The sequence below is a fragment of the Panulirus ornatus genome, chromosome 12, assembly GCF_036320965.1.
Source record: "Panulirus ornatus isolate Po-2019 chromosome 12, ASM3632096v1, whole genome shotgun sequence".
Lineage (NCBI taxonomy): Eukaryota > Metazoa > Arthropoda > Malacostraca > Decapoda > Palinuridae > Panulirus > Panulirus ornatus.
In genome coordinates, this window is record NC_092235.1 from 45809815 (window position 1) to 45831026 (window position 21212).

Consider the following 21212-nt stretch of genomic DNA (forward strand, 5'->3'; position numbering starts at 1 on the left):
TGTGAACGAATGTGGCCTTTTTTTTTTTTCTGTTCCTGGCGCTGCCTCGCTGGGAGGGGGATGCTATTTCGTGTGTGGTGGGGTGGGGATCGGAATGGATGAAGGCAGCAAGTATGGATATGTACATGTGCATGTATGTATATGTGTGTATACGTTGAAATGTATATGTATGTATATGTGCGTATGTGGGCGTTTATGCATATATATGTGTATGTGGTTGGGTTGGGCCATTCCTCGTCTGTTTCCTTGCGCTACCTTGCTAACACGGGAGACAGCAGTTAAGTATAAATTAATAAAAAAAATTTTTTTTCATACATGCTTGCCATTTCCTGCTTGATTGAGGTAATGTTAAGAACAGATGACAGTGCCTTAGAGGGGAAACTCTTCTCTTGGCTCCTTACTCTGTTCCTTCTATTGAAATGTTCTACAGGAAGGGAGGATTTCCAGCCACTCTTTCCTGCCCCTCTTAGTAGCCTTTTATGACATGCAGAGGATATGTGGGCAGTATTCTTTCTTCTTTATCCCCAGGGATAATTTTATCTTGATTATAACTACTAAATTCTTCTTTTTTGTTTTATCACAGACATTGTGTCAGGCAATGCTACAGCCTTCAGTAATCTTTTGATTAGCATTTCTTTCTTTTCCCTTTCCTCCCATATGATGTATTATCTTCATCCAGTCCAAAAATAAGATTTTCATCTGTCTTTCTCGGTTGATTAATCTCTCTCTGATTTTGATGCCACCTGTTTTATAGACTTCAAAGTCCATTAGTTTTGTTTCATCAGTCTCTGTGTTTCTGACTTTCTCTATGATCTCCCTTGCTAACAAGCACTGATCCTGTGTGCTTTGCACTTAACTTACCATCTGCTGGACCATACATTTCCCTGATTGCTCTGTCTCTGTCAGTACATATTATTTGCTCTATAACTGGAGATGTTTTATATGTGCAGCAGGTAGTAGTTGGTGGGTAGCCAACAACCAGGGAGGTATATGACCAGTACTCTCGACAATGGTATCAGGAGGGTCTGTGACGGCTCAGGAGGGCTAGTGATGGCTACATAGTGAGCCAGCACTTCAGTGGTTGTCAAGTTATACTCTTCTGATCCAGGTAGCTGTCTTTGTATCTGCCTCACCGACATATGGACCTCTGGCATTCTGTCCATAAACATACAATCTTTCCTTGTCATACATAACACATGACTACACTTAACTTACACAGCTCATTCTTCATTACTCTAGATTTTCCTGCAGTGAGCATTATGCACTCACCATGCCCTCTATCAAAATGGTAGGAGCAATAGTTACAAGTAGTTGGTAGGAACATTTAGACTGGAGCATTAGGTAGAGGTAGTAGGTAGGAACATTGGACAGGAGCATTAGATGGTAACAGTCAGTAGGAACATAAGGTAGGAGCCTCAGCAAACACTGCATTAGAGTTGCCCTCTACCAGTGGCCTGTTAAGGTTGAGGAGCCAAAGGCTAAGAAGCAGCACAGTTCACTTGTTATGGCGACCCTATTGCTGTGGCCACCCCCTTGAGGGAGTTGCAGGTGGCAACAGTCATCAGAGGTATAGATACACAGATAGACTATTTTTCTTGCAAGCTGTAATTTCATATCTACTGGGGCTGTATTTGCTTTTGTGAGTATTGATCTCATAGCTTGGATAGCTCTTCTTCCACTTTTGTCTTTGTGAGAATGGAATCAAAAGCCTTGACTCTCCTGCTGTAACTGTTTTTAAACATCCCTTTTCATCTTCCATGGTGTTGCTTTTACCTTTGTTTTACAGGTATTATTTGGGCTACTGCTCTCATGAGCTGTCTGCATGTGCCTCAGCCCCTGTGACCTGGATCCACAGCATGCATATGGCTACTAATTCCCAAAATACCAGTACAAAGACTAGCCACATGAGGATTGACTGTTTTCGATACATCATTTTCTTATACTTTCTAAAAAATATGGAGAAATGTAGTGAGATGATATGAAATAGGGACATTTTAACTTTGTTTCTCTCTTAAATCATCCCATCCCTAAGAATTGGGTCTCTAATCACCTGATGAGCTTAGATTTATCTTTCTTGCATTCTTTCTTCATATACCTATTATCTTAACATTTATCCAAAGTGGTAATGATTGGGGTATCATGGTGCTTGAGTCATATTGGCCTTAAAAAAAATGATGGAGCACTTGTCCCAGTATGGCTGTGAAAGGAGGGTTTATATTGGTTAGGGATTATTAAAAATATGCAGTAGAGGTAGATAATTTGAGTAGTATTATTGTCAGTAGGAGGACAGTGTAGCAGTGCAGCAGTGTTGAATGGAGATACAAGAGGGTTATGTGGCATGAGGCCATTAGGACATTAAGATGAAAGTCTTTCAGGGTTATGTGCTCATAGAAAACATACAACATAAGAAGATATATATAGCATTATATTAAAGAGATATCCCTGGGGACGGGATAAAGAATACTTCCCGCATATTCCTTGCATGTCATAGATGACTAAAAGGAGAGGGACCAGGAGGCTGGAAATCCTTCCCACCAGTTTTTACTTTTCCAACAGAAGGAACAGAGAAGGGGGCCAAATAAGGATTTTTCCTCTAGGGCTGTCTTCTGTTCTTGACACTACCTTGCTAATGTGGGAAATGGCGAATATGTCTGAAAAAAGTATTGGAGAGAATGCAAAGAGGAGCATGAAAGAATAGCGACAGAAAGTTTAGATGAAAGTGCAATAAATGTTGGGATGCAGTCATGTGAATGAGGTGTTAAGATATTTTGTAGAATTAGTAGTTAGATACAAGGTTGTGAGATATAAAAGTGGTAATACATGGTGGATGGGTGAAATTGAAACTGCTGTGGAAGAGAAGTGGAAGGCATGTGGTAGATTGCTTGAAAGGAACATTCCAGTGGAAGTTCAGCAAAGGAGGAGGGAAGAGTATCAGATTTATAAGTGCAATGTTAAGAGGCTTATTGAGGAAAGCCAAAAAAGAGTACATGAAGATTTTGGACAAAAGTTGAGTGAAAAGTTTAAGGAAAATAAGAAATTGTACTGTAAGGAGGTGAAAAAGATAGAGATGGATGTGAGAGTGGAAATGTAAATGTGAGAAGAAAGGCAGGGAACTTGCTGCATCAAAAGGAGGAAATAAAAGGAAGATGGAGAGTAATTTTAAGAACTGATAAAAGTGGGAGAAGGTGAGGTGGCAGTTGATACATGCATGGGTATGGAGGATGAAAGGAAAAGGATACAAGAACAGGGGCCTATAACAGAAAGAGAGGTAAAAAAGGTAATAAGATTGAAGGTGGGAAAGACACCTGGAGTGAATAGGATTATAGCTGAAATGTACAGAGGAGAAAGTGTGATACAGTGGGGTGCATTTGATACATAATTTAGCATGGAAGCTGAGGGTTGTGCTTGAGGATTGGGTGATAGCTTTTATTGTTCCTTTATTCAAAGGAAAAGATGCTAAGGATGTATTTAGCAATTAAAGGGAATGAGTCTGTTAAGTATGCCAGACAAAGTGTTTGCAAGAGTGTTGATTGATAGTAGGATGGAAGTGACTGAATGCAAAATAAGGGAAGAGCAAGGATATGAGAAGCTGTATGCAGCTTTTATGTATCTGGAGAAAGCGTATGACAGTCAAATGGAATCCCTTATGGGATGTGTTAAAGTTATAAGGAGAAGGGGAACAATTGTTGGAAGGTGTGAAAACTTTTTATAGTGAAACAATTTCATGTGTAAGAATGGATGGAGAGTTGAGCAAAAGTTTCAGTATATCTGTGGGTGTGAGGCAGGGCTGTGTGATGTTACTGTTGCTTTATAACATGTATATGGATGGAGTGGTAAAATGAATGAAAGCAGAACAAGGGAAAAGTGGTGTAGAGATGGATGGATGGTAGTGAGGTATGGTGGCTAGTGAAAAGTCTGTTTGCAGATGATACTGTGTGGTTTGCTGAGAGTGAAAAGGAGTGGTAGAAGATTGTAAGTGAGTTTTGAAATGTGTGTAAGCACGGGCAATTGAAGGTGAATGTAAATATAACTAAAGTAATGGTGTGTGAAGGGAGTTGAAGTGAAAGTATAGATTTTACAAAGCCCTATAGAGAGATAGAATAAAGTAGACTAAACTGAGGGGATATGAGGGTCTTGAAAAAGGCTGGAAGAGGTAATAGAATTTAAGTATGTCGTAGCTGCCTTGGGTATGTTTGTTGGTATGGAAGGAGAGATAAGGGAAATAGCCTGCATGCTAAAAATGTCACTGGGTCTTTTTGTAGAATAGTGAAGGGTAGAGTGTAAGTATGGAAGTGAAGAAAGGAATAAGGGACAGCATAGACCTCCCAACCTTAACCTATGCAGCCAAAACATGGACATGGGATGAATCACAGAGGACAAGGATGCTGGCTGCAGGAATGAGAGATTTGGTATGGCAGGAATTGCACAGGGAATGAATTATAGTAGGTGAAATGTAAGATTTTTAGAGATTTGGTGTGGTAGGAATTGCAAAGGGAATGAAATGCAAGATTTTGAGATAGTTTGGACATTTCAAAAGAATGTAAGATTGGGAGTTTATAAGGCGAGAGTGTGATAGTCCATTGAAATGGACGGGTGTGAGAGGATGACCACCTGTGACATGGGGAAATAGAGTGGAAGAAGTAATGGTGGGAGAGAAATGGGAAAAGAATGCAGGGAATGGTGTATGCAAAAGAGGCATGTAAGGACAGAGATAGGTGGAGACTCTTTTACCATGGCCAATCCCTTGATAGGAGTTTCTGGAGGGAATGGGCTTCAGAGATATAAACTGAAAGACAGATGGCAGTAAAATAGAAAATAGAAGGACAGGAGGACAGAAAGAAATGGATAGAAGCCATAAGATGATTAGTCAGAGCTAGGGACCTTTCAGTTAAAGATAATAGAAGAATGACTGGGGATCAGATGCAATGGAAGTTGTTTTTTATGGAGGTGGTATGATTGGACACATCGGTCTCTGTTGATGAATCAACTTCGTTTGTAAAGTGAAGAGGTAAGAAGTACTTTTGTAAGAATGGAGGTCCATGTTTCATTTCAATGCAGTGAGCATGGTTTTAGGATGATTGTGATTTATATCTGGAGGCTTATGTACTTGTTCCACTCTGTTAAATAGGTATCGTGTGAATGTGATTGATAGATAGAAATAGTGAATTCACTTGTTTTCTTCATCCACCTTTCAGATATGCACAAGGTTTGAAGCGGCATATGTTAACACACACTGCTGAGAGGCCACATGTGTGTCAGCAGTGTGGTAAAAGCTTTGCTCTGAAGGGCACCTTAAATGTTCATATGCAACAGCATTCAACATCAAGAACTTTTAAGTGTTACAAGTGTGGTAAGCCAGATTTCTTTCAATTTGTAAAATCTGTATAGTTTTTGATTTCTCTTCACATACTAAATGAGCTAGAACTGGAGATGACACCTTACAAGTTGGTTAGTGAAAATAGATCTATTGCTTACATAACAAATAAGTCCCAGGGATGCAGGAAAAAGAATACTTCTTTCATGTTCCCCCTTTATCATAGAACATATCCCTAAGGGGGCATGAGCAGGAGGCCGGAAACCCTCTCCTTGTACTTCTATTTTAAAAATGGAACAGAAAAAGGTTGTCTATTATGGAGTATTGTTTCATCTCAAAGGCTCTGGCTGAGGTGTCAGAATGTATATGGCTGTAACCAGGATGAGAAAAAGGTAATATATTTGGGAACAGAAACCTGTATGTTCTAGCTCTGCATAAAACAAAGCTCAAGGAGAAGAGAGAAGAATGGTCTGGGAATGCAATAAGGGTAAAATGTGGGGTTTGTGTTAGGATGAGAATAAAGGAGGGGATGGCACTTCTGCTGAAGAGAGAGTCGTGGGAATGAATAAAAGAGGGTAAGGAAGTGAGCCCTAGATAAATGTATGTGAAAAAGAAAGTGGAGTATGAGAAGTGGATGATTGTTAGTGCTTATGCACTTGATATTTAGAGAAAATATTCTGTTTTTTCACCCTATCATAGATAAATGGCCTTTTCTGATTTGATTTGGGTGTAGTGTATACATGTAAGATGGGCAGGTAAGAATGGGTAGTGAGTGGTGGGATGAAGTAAAGGTGCTAGTGAAAGAGAGAAGAGAGGTGTTTAGGCAGTATTTACAGGGAAGGAGTGCAGATTATTGGAAGATGTACAGAATGCAGCAGGAGGTTAAGAGGTGCAGGGGTTGAAAGAGAGAGCAAAGAAGAGTTGAGGTGAGCAAGTATCAGCAAATTTCTGGGAGAATAAGATGTTTTGGAAGTAGGCTAACAATGCGAGAAAAATAAAGAGAACAAATGGTAACATCAGTGATGGATGCAATTGAGGAGGTGGTCATAGGTAATCATGAGGCAAGAAGTTTGGATTGAATATTTTGAAGAACTATTTAATGTACTTAATCTCTGATGTCTGTTTCCTTTGGGGACTCCCTTGAGGGGATGGCCACTGCAGAAGAGTCTTCATAGTAATCATAGAGGGGCAAATGTTGGGGAGGTATGCAAAGTAAGAGAGTCATGGAAAGTTGTTTGGTGAAAAGAGAGTTGTTGTTGAAAGCCTTATGTAAGATAAGATATAGCTAGAGTGAATAGTATTGCAGTTGAATTTTTTAAGAAGGGGAGTGACAGTGTTGTTGATTGGTTAGTTAGGATTTTTAAGGTATGCATAGAACATGGTAAGGTACCTGAGGATTGGCAAATTGCATGTATATTGCCATTGTGCATATATAGGCCGGTGAGACGCAGGTGAGTGTTCAAACTACAGTTATGAATTTGCATAGTGCACCTGGTAACTTTTATGGGAGAGTGGTGATTGAGATGATGAAGATTGGTACAAAGCATCAGATTAGGGAGATACAATGTGGTTTAAGGAGGGGTTGAGGATGTGTAGGTAATTGCTTTAAAGGATGTGCTTGAAAAATGCCTAGAGAAACTGGATTTGTATGTGGCACTTAAGGCTCTGGAGAAACCATACAATAGTGTTGATAGAGATGCATTTTGGAAGGTATTGTAAATATATCATGTGGGAAGAAAGCTACTAGAAACAGTGAGAAGTTTTTATCAAGAATGTAAGGTGTGTGAGTAGGTAGAGAGGAGGTTAGTTGCTCCATGTGAAGCTTGGTCTGCAGAAGAAGTGTGTGTTGTCACCATGGCTCTTTGATTTGTTTATGCTTGGGATGGTAAGAAAGGTAGACACAAGAGCCTTTTAGAGAGCGGCAAGTATGCAGTTTGTAGTAGGTGAAGAGGGGCCTTGAAAGTGAATCACTTGTTTGCTGATGACACAGCAATAGGGCACATTTGAGTCAGAAACAGCAGAAAAGTTCTTCTCTGAGTTTGGAATAGTGTGTGAAAGGAGGAAGTTGAGAGTAGATGTGAACAAAAGCAAGGTTATTTGGTGTAGTATGGCTGAGGGACAGGTTAGTTGGGATGTGTGTTTGAATGGAGAGAATGTAGAGGAAGTGGAGTGTTTTAGTTACCTGAAAGTGGACAATGCGGTGAATGGAACCATGATAAGGGGCTAGGGGTGAAGATTGTGTGAATATTGAGGAATGTGAGGAAAGAGAGGTCAGTATCTGGGAGGCCAAAAATGGATATGTTTAGTTGCAACATTGTTATATGCATGCAAAGCATGAGCTATAGATGAAAATATGCAGAAAAGGGTGGTTGTGTTGAAAATGAGGATGATATGTGGTGAGATGGTTTTAGTATGTGAATAATAAAAGGGTAAGAGAAAGGAGTAATAATAAGAAGAGTGTGGTTGAGAAAGTCAAAGAGGGTGTGTTGAAATGGTTTGGATATATGGTTTGGGAATGTCTTGGGAGTAAAGTCAGGGGTTAGTGAAGGGGCAAGAGCGAGGGAAGGAGTAGCACTACTCCTGAAACAGGAGTGGTGGGAGTATGTGATAGAGTGTAAGAAAGTAAACTCTAGATTGATATGGGTAAAACTGAAAGTGGATGGAGAGAGATGGGTGATTATTGGTGCATATGCACCTGGGCATGAGAAGAAAGATCATGAGAGGCAAGTGTTTTGGGAGCAGCTGAGTGAGTGTGTTAGTGGTTTTGATGCACGAGACCGGGTTATAGTGATGGGTGAATTTGAATGCAAAGGTGAGTAATGTGGCAGTTGAGGGATTAATTGGTGTACATTTGGGTGTTCAGTGTTGTAAATGGAAATGGTGAAGAGCTTGTAGATTTATGTGCTGAAAAAGGACTGGTGATTGGGAATACCTGGTTTAAAAAGAGAGATATACATAAGTATACGTATGTAAGTAGGAGAGATGGCCAGAGAGCATTATTGGATTACGTGTTAATTGATAGGCACGCGAAAGAGAGACTTTTGGATGTTGATGTGCTGAGAGGTACAACTTGAGGGATGTCTGATCATTATCTTGTGGAGGTGAAGGTGAAGATTTGTAGAGGTTTTCAGAAAAGAAGAGAGAATGTTGGGGTGAAGAGAGTGGTGAGAGTAAGTGAGCTTGGGAAGGAGACTTGTGTGAGGAAGTATGAGGAGAGACTGAGAACAGAATGGAAAAAGGTGAGAACAAAGGAGGTAAGGGGAGTGATGGAGGAATGGGATGTATTTAGGGAAGCAGTGATGGCTTGCACAAAAGATGCTTGTGGCATGAGAAGCGTGGGAGGTGGGCAGATTAGAAAGGGTAGTGAGTGGTGGGATGAAGAAGTAAGATTATTAGTGAAAGAGAAGAGAGAGGCATTTGGACGATTTTTGCAGGGAAATGATGCAAAGGAGTGTGAGATGTATAAAAGAAAGAGACAGGAGGTCAAGAGTAAGGTGCAAGAGGTGAAAAAGAGAGCAAATGAGTGTTGGGGTGAGAGAGTATCATTAAATTTTAGGGAGAATAAAAAGATGTTTTGGAAGGAGGTAAATAAAGTGCGTAAGACAAGGGAACAAATGGGAACTTCAGTGAAGGGGGCTTATGGGGAGGTGATAACAAGTAGTGGTGATGTGAGGAGATGGAGTGAGTATTTTGAAGGTTTGTTGAATGTGTTTGATGATAGAGTGGCAGATATAGGGTGTTTTGGTCGAGGTGGTGTGCAAAGTGAGAGTGTTAGGGAAAATGATTTGGTAAACAGAGAAGAGGTAGTAAAAGCTTTGCGGAAGATGAAAGCTGGCAAGTCAGCAGGTTTGGATGGCATTGCAGTGGAATCTATTAAAAAAGGGGGTGACTGTATTGTTGACTGGTTGGTAAGGTTAATTAATGTATGTATGACTCATGGTGAGGTGCCTGAGGATTGGCAGAATGCTTGCATAGCGCCATTGTACAAAGGCAAAGAGGGCAAAGGTGAGTGCTCAAATTACAGAGGTATAAGTTTGTTGAGTATTCCTGGTAAATTAGATGGAAGGGTATTGATTGAGAGGGTGAAGGCATGTACAGAGCATCAGATTGGGGAAGAGCAGTGTGGTTTCAGAAGTGGTAGAGGATGTGTGGATCAGGTGTTTGCTTTGAAGAATGTATGTGAGAAATACTTAGAAAAGCAAATGGATTTGCATGTAGCATTTATGGATCTGGAGAAGACATATGATAAAGTTGATAGAGATGCTCTGTGAAAGGTATTAAGAATATATGGTGTGGGAGGCAAGTTGTTAGAAGCAGTGAAAAGTTTTTATCGAGGATGTAAGGCATGTGTACATGTAGGAAGAGAGGAAAGTGATTGGTTCTCAGTGAATGTAGGTTTGCGGCAGGGGTGTGTGATGTCTCCATGGTTGTTTAATTTGTTTGTGGATGGGGTTGTTAGGGAGGTGAATGCAAGGGTTTTGGAAAGAGGAGCAAGTATGCAATCTGTTGTGGATGAGAGAGCTTGGGAAGTGAGTCAGTTGTTGTTAGCTGATGATACAGCGCTAGTGGCTGATTCATGTGAGAAACTGCAGAAGCTGGTGATGGAGTTTGGTAAAGTGTGTGAAAGAAGAACGTTGAGAGTAAATGTGAATAAGAGCAAGGTTATTAGGTACAGTAGGGTTGAGGGTCAAGTCAGTTGGGAGGTAAGTTTGAATGGAGAAAAACTGGAGGAAGTGAAGTGTTTTAGATATCTGGGAGTGGATTGGCAGCAGATGGAACCATGGAAGTGGAAGTGAATCATAGGGTGGGGGAGGGGGCAAAAGTTCGGGGAGCCTTGAAGAATGTTTGGAAGTTGAGAACATTATCTCGGAAAGCAAAAATGGGTATGTTTGAAGGAATAGTGGTTCCAACAATGTTGTATGGTTGTGAAGCATGGGCTATGGGTAGAGTTGTGCGGAGAAGGGTGGATGTGCTGGAAATGAGATGTTTGAGGACAATATGTGGTGTGAGGTGGTTTGATCGAGTAAGTAATAAGAGAGATGTGTGGTAATAAAAAGAGTGTGATTGAGAAAGCAGAAGAGGGTGTTTTGAATTGGTTTGGTCAAATGGAGAGAATGAGTGAGGAAAGATTGACATAGAGGATATAAGTGTCAGAGGTGGAGGGAACGAGGAGAAGTGGGAGACCAAATTGGAGGTGGAAAGAAGGAGTGAAAAAGGTTTTGAGTGATCGGGGCCTGAACATGCAGGAGGATGAAAGGTGTGCAAGGAATAGAGTGAATTGGAACGACGTGGTATACCGGTGTCAATGAGCTGTCAATGGATTGAACCAGGGCATGTGAAGCGTCTGGGTTAAACCATGGAAAGTTGTGTGGGGCCTGGATGTGGAAAGGGAGCTGTGGTTTCGGGCATTATTACATGACAGCTAGAGACTGAGTGTGAACGAATGGGGCCTTTGTTGTCTTCCTAACACTACCTTGCGCACATGAGGGGGGAGGGGGTTGTTATTTCATGTGTGGCTGGGTGGCGATGGGAATGAATAAAGGCAGACAGTATGAATTATGTACATGTGTATATATGTATATGTCTGTGTGTATATATATGTATACGTTGAGATGTATAGGTATGTATATTTGCGTGTGTGGACGTGTATGTATATACATGTGTATGTGGTTGGGTTGGGCCATTCTTTTATCTGTTTCCTTGCGCTACCTCGCTAACGCGGGAGACAGCGACAAAGCAAAATAAATAGATATGTATGTAGAAAATGAGTGAGGAGAGGTTGACAAAGAGGATGCATGTGTCAGAAATAGAGGGAACACGGAGAGGGTGGAAATCAAATTAGAGATGGCAAGATGGAGTGAAAAAGATTTTGAGTGGAGAAAATGAGTGAGGAGAAGCTGACAAAGAGGATGCATGTGTCAGAAATAGAGGGAACAAGGAGAAGGTGGAAACCAAATTAGAGATGGAGGGATTGAGTGAAAAAGATATTAAGTGCTTTGGGGCCAAAACATGTAGGAGGGTGTGAGGCATGCACAGTATAGGTTGAACTGGAGTGATGTGGTATACAGCAGATGACATGCTGTCAGTGGACTGAACCAGGGCATAAGAAGTAACTGCGATAAACAATAGAAAGATCTGTCTGGCCAGGTTGTAGACAAGGGACTTGGGTATTGGTACATTACACATTAGAGCTAGTAAATAGATGTGATTGAATGACCCCTTTTCTTCATATTAGAGCTAGTAAATAGATGTGATTGAATGATCCCTTTTCTTCATCTGTTCCTGCCATTACTGTACTAATGCAGGAAATGGCAAATAAGTATGAAAAAGGAAAGAAGTAGGATAGGTAGATTGTGAAACAAAGATGTTAGAAGGACATGTGGAGTGAAGAAATCAGTAGAAATGTGCACTAAATTTTTATGATTTTTTTCTAAGTATAGGAAACTATGTAATCTTTCTTTTATTTACAGGAGAAGTTTTTGCAAGGAAACAAGAAATGAAATCTCACATCTGCAGCCAAACCAACAAAGATGCTTCACCTGCTAAAAGTGGCAGTGCCGAATATTGTGTTCTCAGCAAAGCTAGCGTGTACATGACATATGATAATGTCACTAGTAGAGAGAACAAAGGAAGTACAGATGAGCCAGTGGCACGTCTTGTTCCAGATGTTTTAGATGACATAGCTAGTGTTACTACATTGATATCAGATGGTTGTATGAATGATATAGCTCCAGTGGCAGGACTCGTTTCAAACCATATCACAAATACTGTTACACCAGTTGGTAATTTGGTTACTGAAGTTAACAGTGAAATGGTACCTTTATCTAAAACAGTAACAAGTAATAATTATGCCGAAGTGCCGTATGAAACTCAGTTTTCAAATGAGGCAGCTGAAAATTCAGATTCACCTCAAAATATGGAAGACACTTATGAAGATGATAATTTACTCGCGAGTACATCTCATCTTCCTAATGCTAACCAAACTGATGTTCTGTCACAAGCATATGCAGTTGTGGATGAAAATGTGGTAACTGATTGTGTAAACCTACATGAATGTTCAGTACTGGAAACTAATCAAGAGCCAGAAGTGAATGAGAATACCATTTATACTTTGGTGACCATAGATAGTGAAGTAGAGCAGCCAACCCTCATCACAATTCCAACAGTATCAAACAGTGGTTCTGAAGAAAATGTGACTCTTCAGATAAATTTTCCTGAAGATGGATGCTCTGAAGTTTTTATTATCAAAGGATGATAGCTGATAATAATTTTTCTGAAGTCTGAGTGTGAACGAATGTGGCCTTTGTTGTCTTTTCCTAGTGCTACCTCGCGCACATGCGGGGGGAGGGGGTTGTTATTTCATGTGTGGCAAGGTGGCGATGGGAATGAATAGAGGCAGACAGTATGAATTATGTACATTTTTTTTTTTTTTTTTTTTTTTTTCCGCTGTCTCCCGCGTTTGCGAAGTAGCGCAAGGAAACAGACGAAAGAAATGGCCCAACCCACCCCCATACACATGCCTTGATTCAATCCACTGACAGCAAGTCAACCTCGGTATACCACATCGCTCCAATTCACTCTATTCTTTGCCCTCCTTTCACCCTCCTGCATGTTCAGGCCCCGATCACACAAAATCTTTTTCACTCCATCTTTCCACCTCCAATTTGGTCTCCCTCTTCTCCTCGTTCCCTCCACCTCCGACACATATATCCTCTTGGTCAATCTTTCCTCACTCATTCTCTCCATGTGACCAAACCATTTCAAAACACCCTCTTCTGCTCTCTCAACCACGCTCTTTTTATTTCCACACATCTCTCTTACCCTTACGTTACTTACTCGATCAAACCACCTCACACCACACATTGTCCTCAAACATCTCATTTCCAGCACATCCATCCTGCGCACAACTCTATCCATAGTCCACGCCTCGCAACCATACAACATTGTTGGAACCACTATTCCTTCAAACATACCCATTTTTGCTTTCCGAGATAATGTTCTCGACTTCCACACATTCTTCAAGGCTCCCAGAATTTTCGCCCCCTCCCCCACCCTATGATCCACTTCCGCTTCCATGGTTCCATCCGCTGCCAGATCCACTCCCAGATATCTAAAACACTTCACTTCCTCCAGTTTTTCTCCATTCAAACTCACCTCCCAATTGAATTGACCCTCAACCCTACTGTACCTAATAACCTTGCTCTTATTCACATTTACTCTTAACTTTCTTCTTTCACACACTTTACCAAACTCAGTCACCAGCTTCTGCAGTTTCTCACATGAATCAGCCACCAGTGCTGTATCATCAGCGAACAACAACTGACTCACTTCCCAAGCTCTCATCCCCAACAGACTTCATACTTGCCCCTCTTTCCAAAACTCTTGCATTCACCTCCCTAACAACCCCATCCATAAACAAATTAAACAACCATGGAGACATCACACACCCCTGCCGCAAACCTACATATATATATATACATGTGTATATATATATATATATATATATATATATATATGTCTGTGTGTGTGTATATATGTATACATTGAAATGTATAGGTATGTATATGTGTGTATGTGGATGTGTATGTATATACATGTGTATGTGGGTGGGTTGGGGTCGGGGGGTTGGGCCATTCTTTCGTCTGTTTCCTTGTGCTACCTCGCTAACGCAGGAGACTGCGACAAAGTATAATGATAATGATAATAATCTGTATTTTTTTTAAATGAATTTTTTTTTAAATTGTAAGAATTGTTAAGAAAAAGTACTGCAATATCCTTGAACAGAAGTATGTGTAAAATCCATGTTCATTCATCAAAATGAGATTGGAAGCTCCTCAATATCTTGATTTGCATTAATTTTTTTCATTGGTTCAGTTGCATAAGACCTGTAGATGTACTCAGAGTAATATGGAAGTCTATAAGTTGTAGTCCTTAAAGATCACTAACACTGTGTATCTACTTTAAATGTGAAAATTCCAATTGTCACACACCAGATGTGGAAATGAATCCAAGGTGGAAGATAAACCATAATGATTATATGAATGACTGATTGGAAGATAGAGAACAAGGAGTGGTAAATGGTCCCTCACTGTGTAGTTATTAGATAAGAATCCTGTTAACTAGAATTTCATTCCAAAATTTGTGAAAATAGAACTTGTTACTGGAGAATAGATAAATTGATGAATTTTAAGCTTCCTTACTTTACATGATGGTGTATGATATTTAGGTTTTTACAGTGCAGGCAGGGAACTTCCTTGCATGCCCTGTGTTTAAGTCCTGTCACTTGGATAAGTGACAGGTAAATTCACATATTATTACTAGACCATCTCAGTGTGTTTATATTCTGCTTTATCTTGGTTTTAAGTAACTCTGATGACCATCATGGTGTTTCCTACAATCCTAGTACAAACATTATTAATACTTAACTCAAGATTAGTTACGATCCTTAAAATCCTCACTATAAGATAGTCTCTTGTACAAGTAAACAGGAACACTTGGTTTTTGATATATGAATTCTTATTTCCTGAAATATATGTATTTATTTATTTGCTGATTTCAGTTTTGCATGTCTAGGAACTTTTAATGGAAAACTTCCCATACATGGGTTCAGGTACAAAGAAGGCTTAATTTTTTTGTCAATAATATATCCTTTTTCGAGGTAGTTTCCTAAGTTACTTAGAATGCCTGCCAATGAAATGTGCATGACTGGGCCAGGCCCATGGTGATTATATTGACACAAATTACTCTACCCAACCAAAAATAGTCAGTTTCCACAAGGGAAGTTGGCACCTTTTAGAAAGCTCTGGCAAATATGTGACATACCAGCATACCACATTAGCCTGCCCCAGTAGCAGTTTAGCTCTTGTATGAGGTAGGAATGCCTTGTGCTCCTCACTTATGTCCTGGATTTTTGTTGTTTATCCCTTTTCATGCTTTTACCACCTACTGTGGTTGGAAACACTTGCTTTACAAGTGAAAAAGCAGCTTCTTTAGTTACACTTTTCAAGGGAAATAAGTCACTTAAGGAAATTTCTTATATTGCCAGCGTGATCTTGAGATCAGTACAATAGGTGAAGAAATTTAATGATAGTGGCAGCACCACTACATGAACCCATGTGATATTGCCTAGGAAAGGTCAGAAAAACCTTGTCATGTACTCTTGAATGTTCTTTAACTTAAGGTAGATGATGATTCACACTTGAGTGCAAAAGAAATGAAAGAGAAAACCCTAGACTTCTCAGTGATGTGTTTGTAAGGACAGTGCAGTGCCACTTACACAAGGGCCTTAAGTACTGGAGCTGCAGGCTGTGTGTCAAAGTGCTTGCAACCATAGGCACCAGAAGAAAAGAGAGGAGTTAGTTTTTGCAAGAAGTATGTGGTGTGGGATATGGCTAGGTTCAGAAGTGTCTTGTGGAGTGATAAGTCCATCTTTTCTGTGACAGGTGACCATGGCTGGTGTGTGTACAGTTGACCAGGCATTGATCCACTTGACTTCAAATACGTTGCAAGCATTAGAAAGTTCCTTGCTTCACTTATGATATAGGATTGTTTCAGTTATTATGATGTTGGGGACAGTATAGCATTGCTAAAGAATGAAACTATGAACAGACATAGTTACCTCAAGCTACTGTGTGACCGTCTTCCAGATTCATTAAAGAAGTACAAGGCTGAACTGTCCATGCAATATGGGGCTCCCTACCACTCTACCAAACTCGTTACTGATAATCTTAAGATTTTGCAGTGAAGTTTTTCAGTGACTGGCCCAGGAATTTACTAGATTTGAAACTAATAGAAAACTTGTGGGCGATTATGAAAATAAGATTATGTAACGGGGATACTATGTTGCTACCTAAGATGGAGGTGTTCTTTCATGAAACTTGGTCATAGATGTAACCTAAATGGCTTCAGATCCTTGCTGATTAAGTTTCTGGTCACTTCAAAGAGTACATAAAAAGCAAAGGGAAACCAATGAAGTACTAGTTGGTGGTGAATACACGGTTTTCATGATTTTATTTTGTTTATCCTTGATGGTTGTACCGTAGCTCCCTCATGCCTACTTCACTGATGGACAGGTAGTGATGAAGTGAGAAGGAGATGGAGAGAGTATTTTGAAGGTTTGTTGAATGTGTTTGATGATAGAGTGGCAGATATAGGGTGCTTTGGTTGGGGGGTGTGTGAAGTGAGAGGGTCAGGGAGAATGGTTTAGCTAAGAGAGAAGAGGTAGTGAAAGCTTTGCAAAAGATGAAATCCAGCAAAGCAGCAGGGTTAGAGGGTATTGCATTAGAATTTATAAAAGAAGAGGGTGACTGTGTTGTTGATTGGTTGGTAAGGATATTCCTTGTATGAATGGTTCATGGTGAAGTGCCTGATGATTGGTGAAATGCAGGCATGGTGCCATTGTACAAAGGCAAAAGGGATAGAGGTGAGTGTTCAAACCACAGAGGCATAAGTTTGTTGAGTATTTTTTGGAAACTCTATGGGAGAGTATTGATTGAGAGGGTAAAGGCATATACAGAGCATCAGATTGAGGAAGAACAGTGTGGTTTTAGAAATGGTAGAGGATGTGTGGATCAGTTGTTTGCTTTAAAGGATGTGTGAGAAATACATAGAAAAACAGATGGATTTGTAGATAGCATTTATGGATCTGGAGAAGGCATATGATAGGGTTGATAGGGATGCTTTGTGGAAGGTCTTAGGGAATATGGTTTGGGATGTAAGTTGCTAGGAGTGAAAGGTTTTTACCAAGGATGTAAGGTATGTGTACTAGTAGGAAGAGAGGAGAGTGATACCCCCTAGGTTGTTTAATTTGTTTATGGATGGGGTGGTTAGGGAGGTGAATGCAAGAGTTTTGGAGAGAGGGGCAAGTATGCAGTCTGTTGTGGATGAGAGGGCCTGGGAGGTTAGTCAGTTTTTGTTCACTGATGATATGGCTCTAGTGGCTGATTCGAGTGAGAAACTGCAGAAGTTGGTGACTGAGTTTGGAAAGGTGTGTGAAAGGAAAAAGGTGAGAGTAAATGTGAATAAGAGGAAGGTTAGTAGGTTCAGTAGGGTTGAGGGACAAGTTAGTTGGAATGTAAGTTTGAATGGACTGAACCAGGGCATGTGAAACATCTGAGGTAAACCATGGAAAGGTCTGTGGACCTGAATGTCAATAGGGAGCTGTTGTTTTGGTGCAATACACATTCTCTCTTTCCACACAATGTTCATCACTCCCAGAACTGTTGCCCACACCCCTACCCTATGACTCGCCTCCACTTCCATAGTTCCATTCACTGCTAAGTCCACTCCCAGATATCTAAACACACCTCCCTTCGCCCAGTTTTTCTCCATTCAAACTCGCATCCAAACTAACTTGTCCCCCAACCCTGTTGAACCTAATAACCTTGCTCTTATTCACGTTTACTCTCAACTTTCTCCTGTCACACACTTTTTCAAACTCTGTTTCCAGCTTCTGCAGTTTCTCACTTGAAATAGCCACCAGTACTGTATCATTGGCGAATATCAACTGACTGATTTCCCAAGCCCTCCTATCGATACTCAACATATTGCATACTCACCTCTCTCTCCAAAACACTTGCATTTACCTCCCTAACCACCCCATCCATTAACAAATTAAACAACCATGGGGACATCACACACCCCTGCCGCAGACCGACCTTCACTGGGAACCAATCACTCTCCTCTCTTCTTACTTGTACCCATGCCATACTTCCTTGATAAAAACTTCTCTGCTTCTAGCAGCTTACTTCCCACACCATATACTCTGAAGATCTTCCACAAAGCATCTCTATCAACCCTATCATATGCCTTCTCCAGATCCATAAATGCTACATACAAACCCATATGTTTTTCTGAGTATTTCTCTCACACAATGTTCAAAGCGAACACATGATCCACACATCCTCTACCACTTCTGAATCCACACTGCTCCACTCCAATCTGATGCTTTTTACTTGCCTTCACTCTCTCGATACCCTTCCATATAATTTTCCAGGAATACTCAACAAACTTATGCCTCTATAGTTTGAACACTCACCTTTATGCCCTTTGCCTTTGTACATGCATTCTCCCAATCCTCAGGCACTTCACCATGATCCATAGTACATAGAATATCCTTACCAACCAATCAGCAACACAGTCACCCCTCTTAATAAATTCAACTGCACTATCATCCAAACCCACCGCCTTGCTGGATTTCAACTTCTGCAAGGCTTTCACCCCACCTCTTCACCAAACCACTCCCCCCAACTCTGTCACTTTGCACATCACCCCAGCCAAAACACCCTACATCTGCCACTCTGCCTTCAAATACATTCAATAAACCTTCATAATATTCACTCCATCACCTCCTCACTTCATCACTACCTGTTATCAATTCCCCTTAGTCCATTTCACCGATATTCCCACTTGTTCTCTTATCTTACACATGTTATTTACCTCTTTCCAAGACATCTTTTTATTCTCTAAAGTTTAGAGATACTCTTTCACCCCAACTCTCATTTGCCCTCTTTTACAACCATTGCACCTTTCTCTTGACTTCCTGCCGCTTTCTTTTATACATCTCCCAGACATTTGCACTCCTCCCTTTTAAGTATTGTCCAAATGCCTCTCTTTTCTCTTTCACTAAAAACTTTACTTCTTCATCCCACCACTTACTACCCTTTCTAATCTGCCCACCTCCCACCTTTCTCATGCCACTTGCATCTTTTGCAAATGCCATCACTGCTTCCGTAAATACATCCCATTCCTCACCCACTCCCCTCCCATCATTTGCTGTCACCGTTTGCCATTCTACACTTAATCTACCCTTGTACTTTCACACAAGTCTCCTTTCCATACTTTTTTCGTACTTAATTATTTTTTCTCACGTTAGCAAAGCAGTGCCAGGAACAGATGAAGAAGGGCAACATACGCTCGCATCCATTCTCTAGTTGTCATGTATAATGTACTGAAACCACAGCTCCCTATCCAGAACCAGGCCCCATGCACCTTTCCTTGGTTTCCCCCATGTGCCTCAAATGCTGTACAGATACACCACCGATTTGTCGGCACTCTTGGTTCCAAAGCATTGCCGGATTAAGCATTTTGCCAGACCAACCGTGGTCACGTAATAATTCATCAACACACCTCCAACCCACTAATTATACATCTCCCATGTGTCTAAAGTATTCCATGGACTGCTAGAAATTTAAATTAAACAAATATTAAATATTTGAGCACCTAAGATGGTAAGTCTGTCCTTAGATTGTTTGAAGCCTGTGGGGTCTTCTTCATCTTCTGTTGTTAGTGTTTTCCTAGGTGTGCATTGCCAGAATAATGCAGTTTCATCTGCATTATACACCTGCTTAGGACTGAGGGGCTCGTCAGCCACAAGTTTCACAAGTTTGTCCATATACTCAGTAGCTCCATGGTTTGCAGACCGCTTTTCTCCACACACTTTATTCATAGAAATTCTATGATGCTTCTTGAATCTTTGAAGTCATCCTTCACTATAGTCACGCTCATGTTGTAATTTAAGTTCTTTATGGAACAACTTAGCCTGGTCCATTATCATGCTACCTGACAAGTTCACTCCATCACTCCGACGCTGTCTAAACCATTCCATCATCACTCGATTGTGCTCAGTACTCTTACCATCTTCATAATTTTTCTAATTGTCATTTGCTTCTTGGAATTTCTGTCTACATAGATTTCAGTATTTTCTCCCTTTGCTTCTTTACATCATAAACAGTTGATGAACCAATACTGTAGATGTCACACAGCTTATGCACTGAAACACCACAGTCCATTTTTTTTTCAACAGTTCTACTTTATCTTGGATCAATATGGACTAGTGTTTAAGTTTGACACCACGACTGACACTCTCATATGTCTTAGAAGCCATAGCTAGGGTTAGATTTAAGCAAAATTAGCTAAGAATCTCACAGAATTGCAGTATCACCACCACAAAGTGCAGTGTAAACAATGTAGATAAGCACGCCCTACACACAATGCCATTTGTGGCCACCCAGCAAACTAGTCTGGTGACCATGGTAATTTCAAGTTCTCTCACGTAATTTTGTCCGAACTAAAGGAGATGCCAAGCCATCAGTTGCCGGAAATTTGGTTTTGTGCCTGTAGTTCAGTCCATTGATAATACATCAACCCTTGTTTACCACATTATTTTAATTCACTCTATCCCATGCATGCCTTTCACCCTCCTGCACATTCAGGCCTTGATTGCTCAAAATCTTTCTCACTTCATCTTTCCATCTTCAATTTGGTCTTCCTGTTCTCCTTGTTACATATATCCTCTTTGTCAACCTTTCATCACTTATTCTCCGTATATTCAGACCACTTCAGCACACCCTCTTCTCTCTCAACCAAACTTTTTATTACCACAGTCATCTTGTACCCTTTCATTACTTAATCAAACCACCTGACACTACATGTTGTCCTCAAGCATTTAATTTCCAGCATACCAACCCTCTTCCGATAATCTTCCTATAACCTATGCTTGCATCCATCTAATAATGTTGGGAGTACTGTACTGTCAAACATGCCGGTTTTTGCCCTCCCAAATAATGAACTCTCTTTCTACGCATCCCTCATTGCTCCCAGAACCTTTGCCCCCCCTCATCCTCCTTATGTCTTATTTCTGATTCTTTGGTTCCAGTCTCAGCTATGTCCACTACCAGGTATGTAAAACACTTCTCTTCCTCTAACATTTCTCTGTTCATACTCACAACCCAACTAACTTGTACCTTAACTCTGCTATACCTGATAACTTTGCTTGTACTCACATTTTTCACACTTCCAAACTCAGTCACTCAACCCTGCTGAAAATATCCTTGATTTTATTCAGCTCACTATCAACTTTCTCCTTTTACACAATCTTTGAAACTCAGCCACTAACTTG

At 40.5% G+C, this 21212-nt stretch overlaps 1 protein-coding gene across 2 annotated transcripts in view; it reads left to right on the top strand.

Annotated features, from left to right (window-relative positions):
• The window catches only part of LOC139752032 (uncharacterized), a 64985-nt gene extending 50126 nt beyond the window's left edge, over positions 1-14859 (top strand). For both annotated transcript variants that reach the window (XM_071667823.1, XM_071667824.1), the window contains 2 exons: positions 5196-5350; positions 11785-14859. In XM_071667823.1, coding sequence (XP_071523924.1) covers positions 5196-5350; positions 11785-12569 — 940 coding nt within the window. In that variant the 3' untranslated portion in view covers positions 12570-14859. The remainder of the gene's footprint in view (positions 1-5195; positions 5351-11784) is intronic.
• The last annotated feature ends 6353 nt before the right edge of the window (positions 14860-21212 follow it).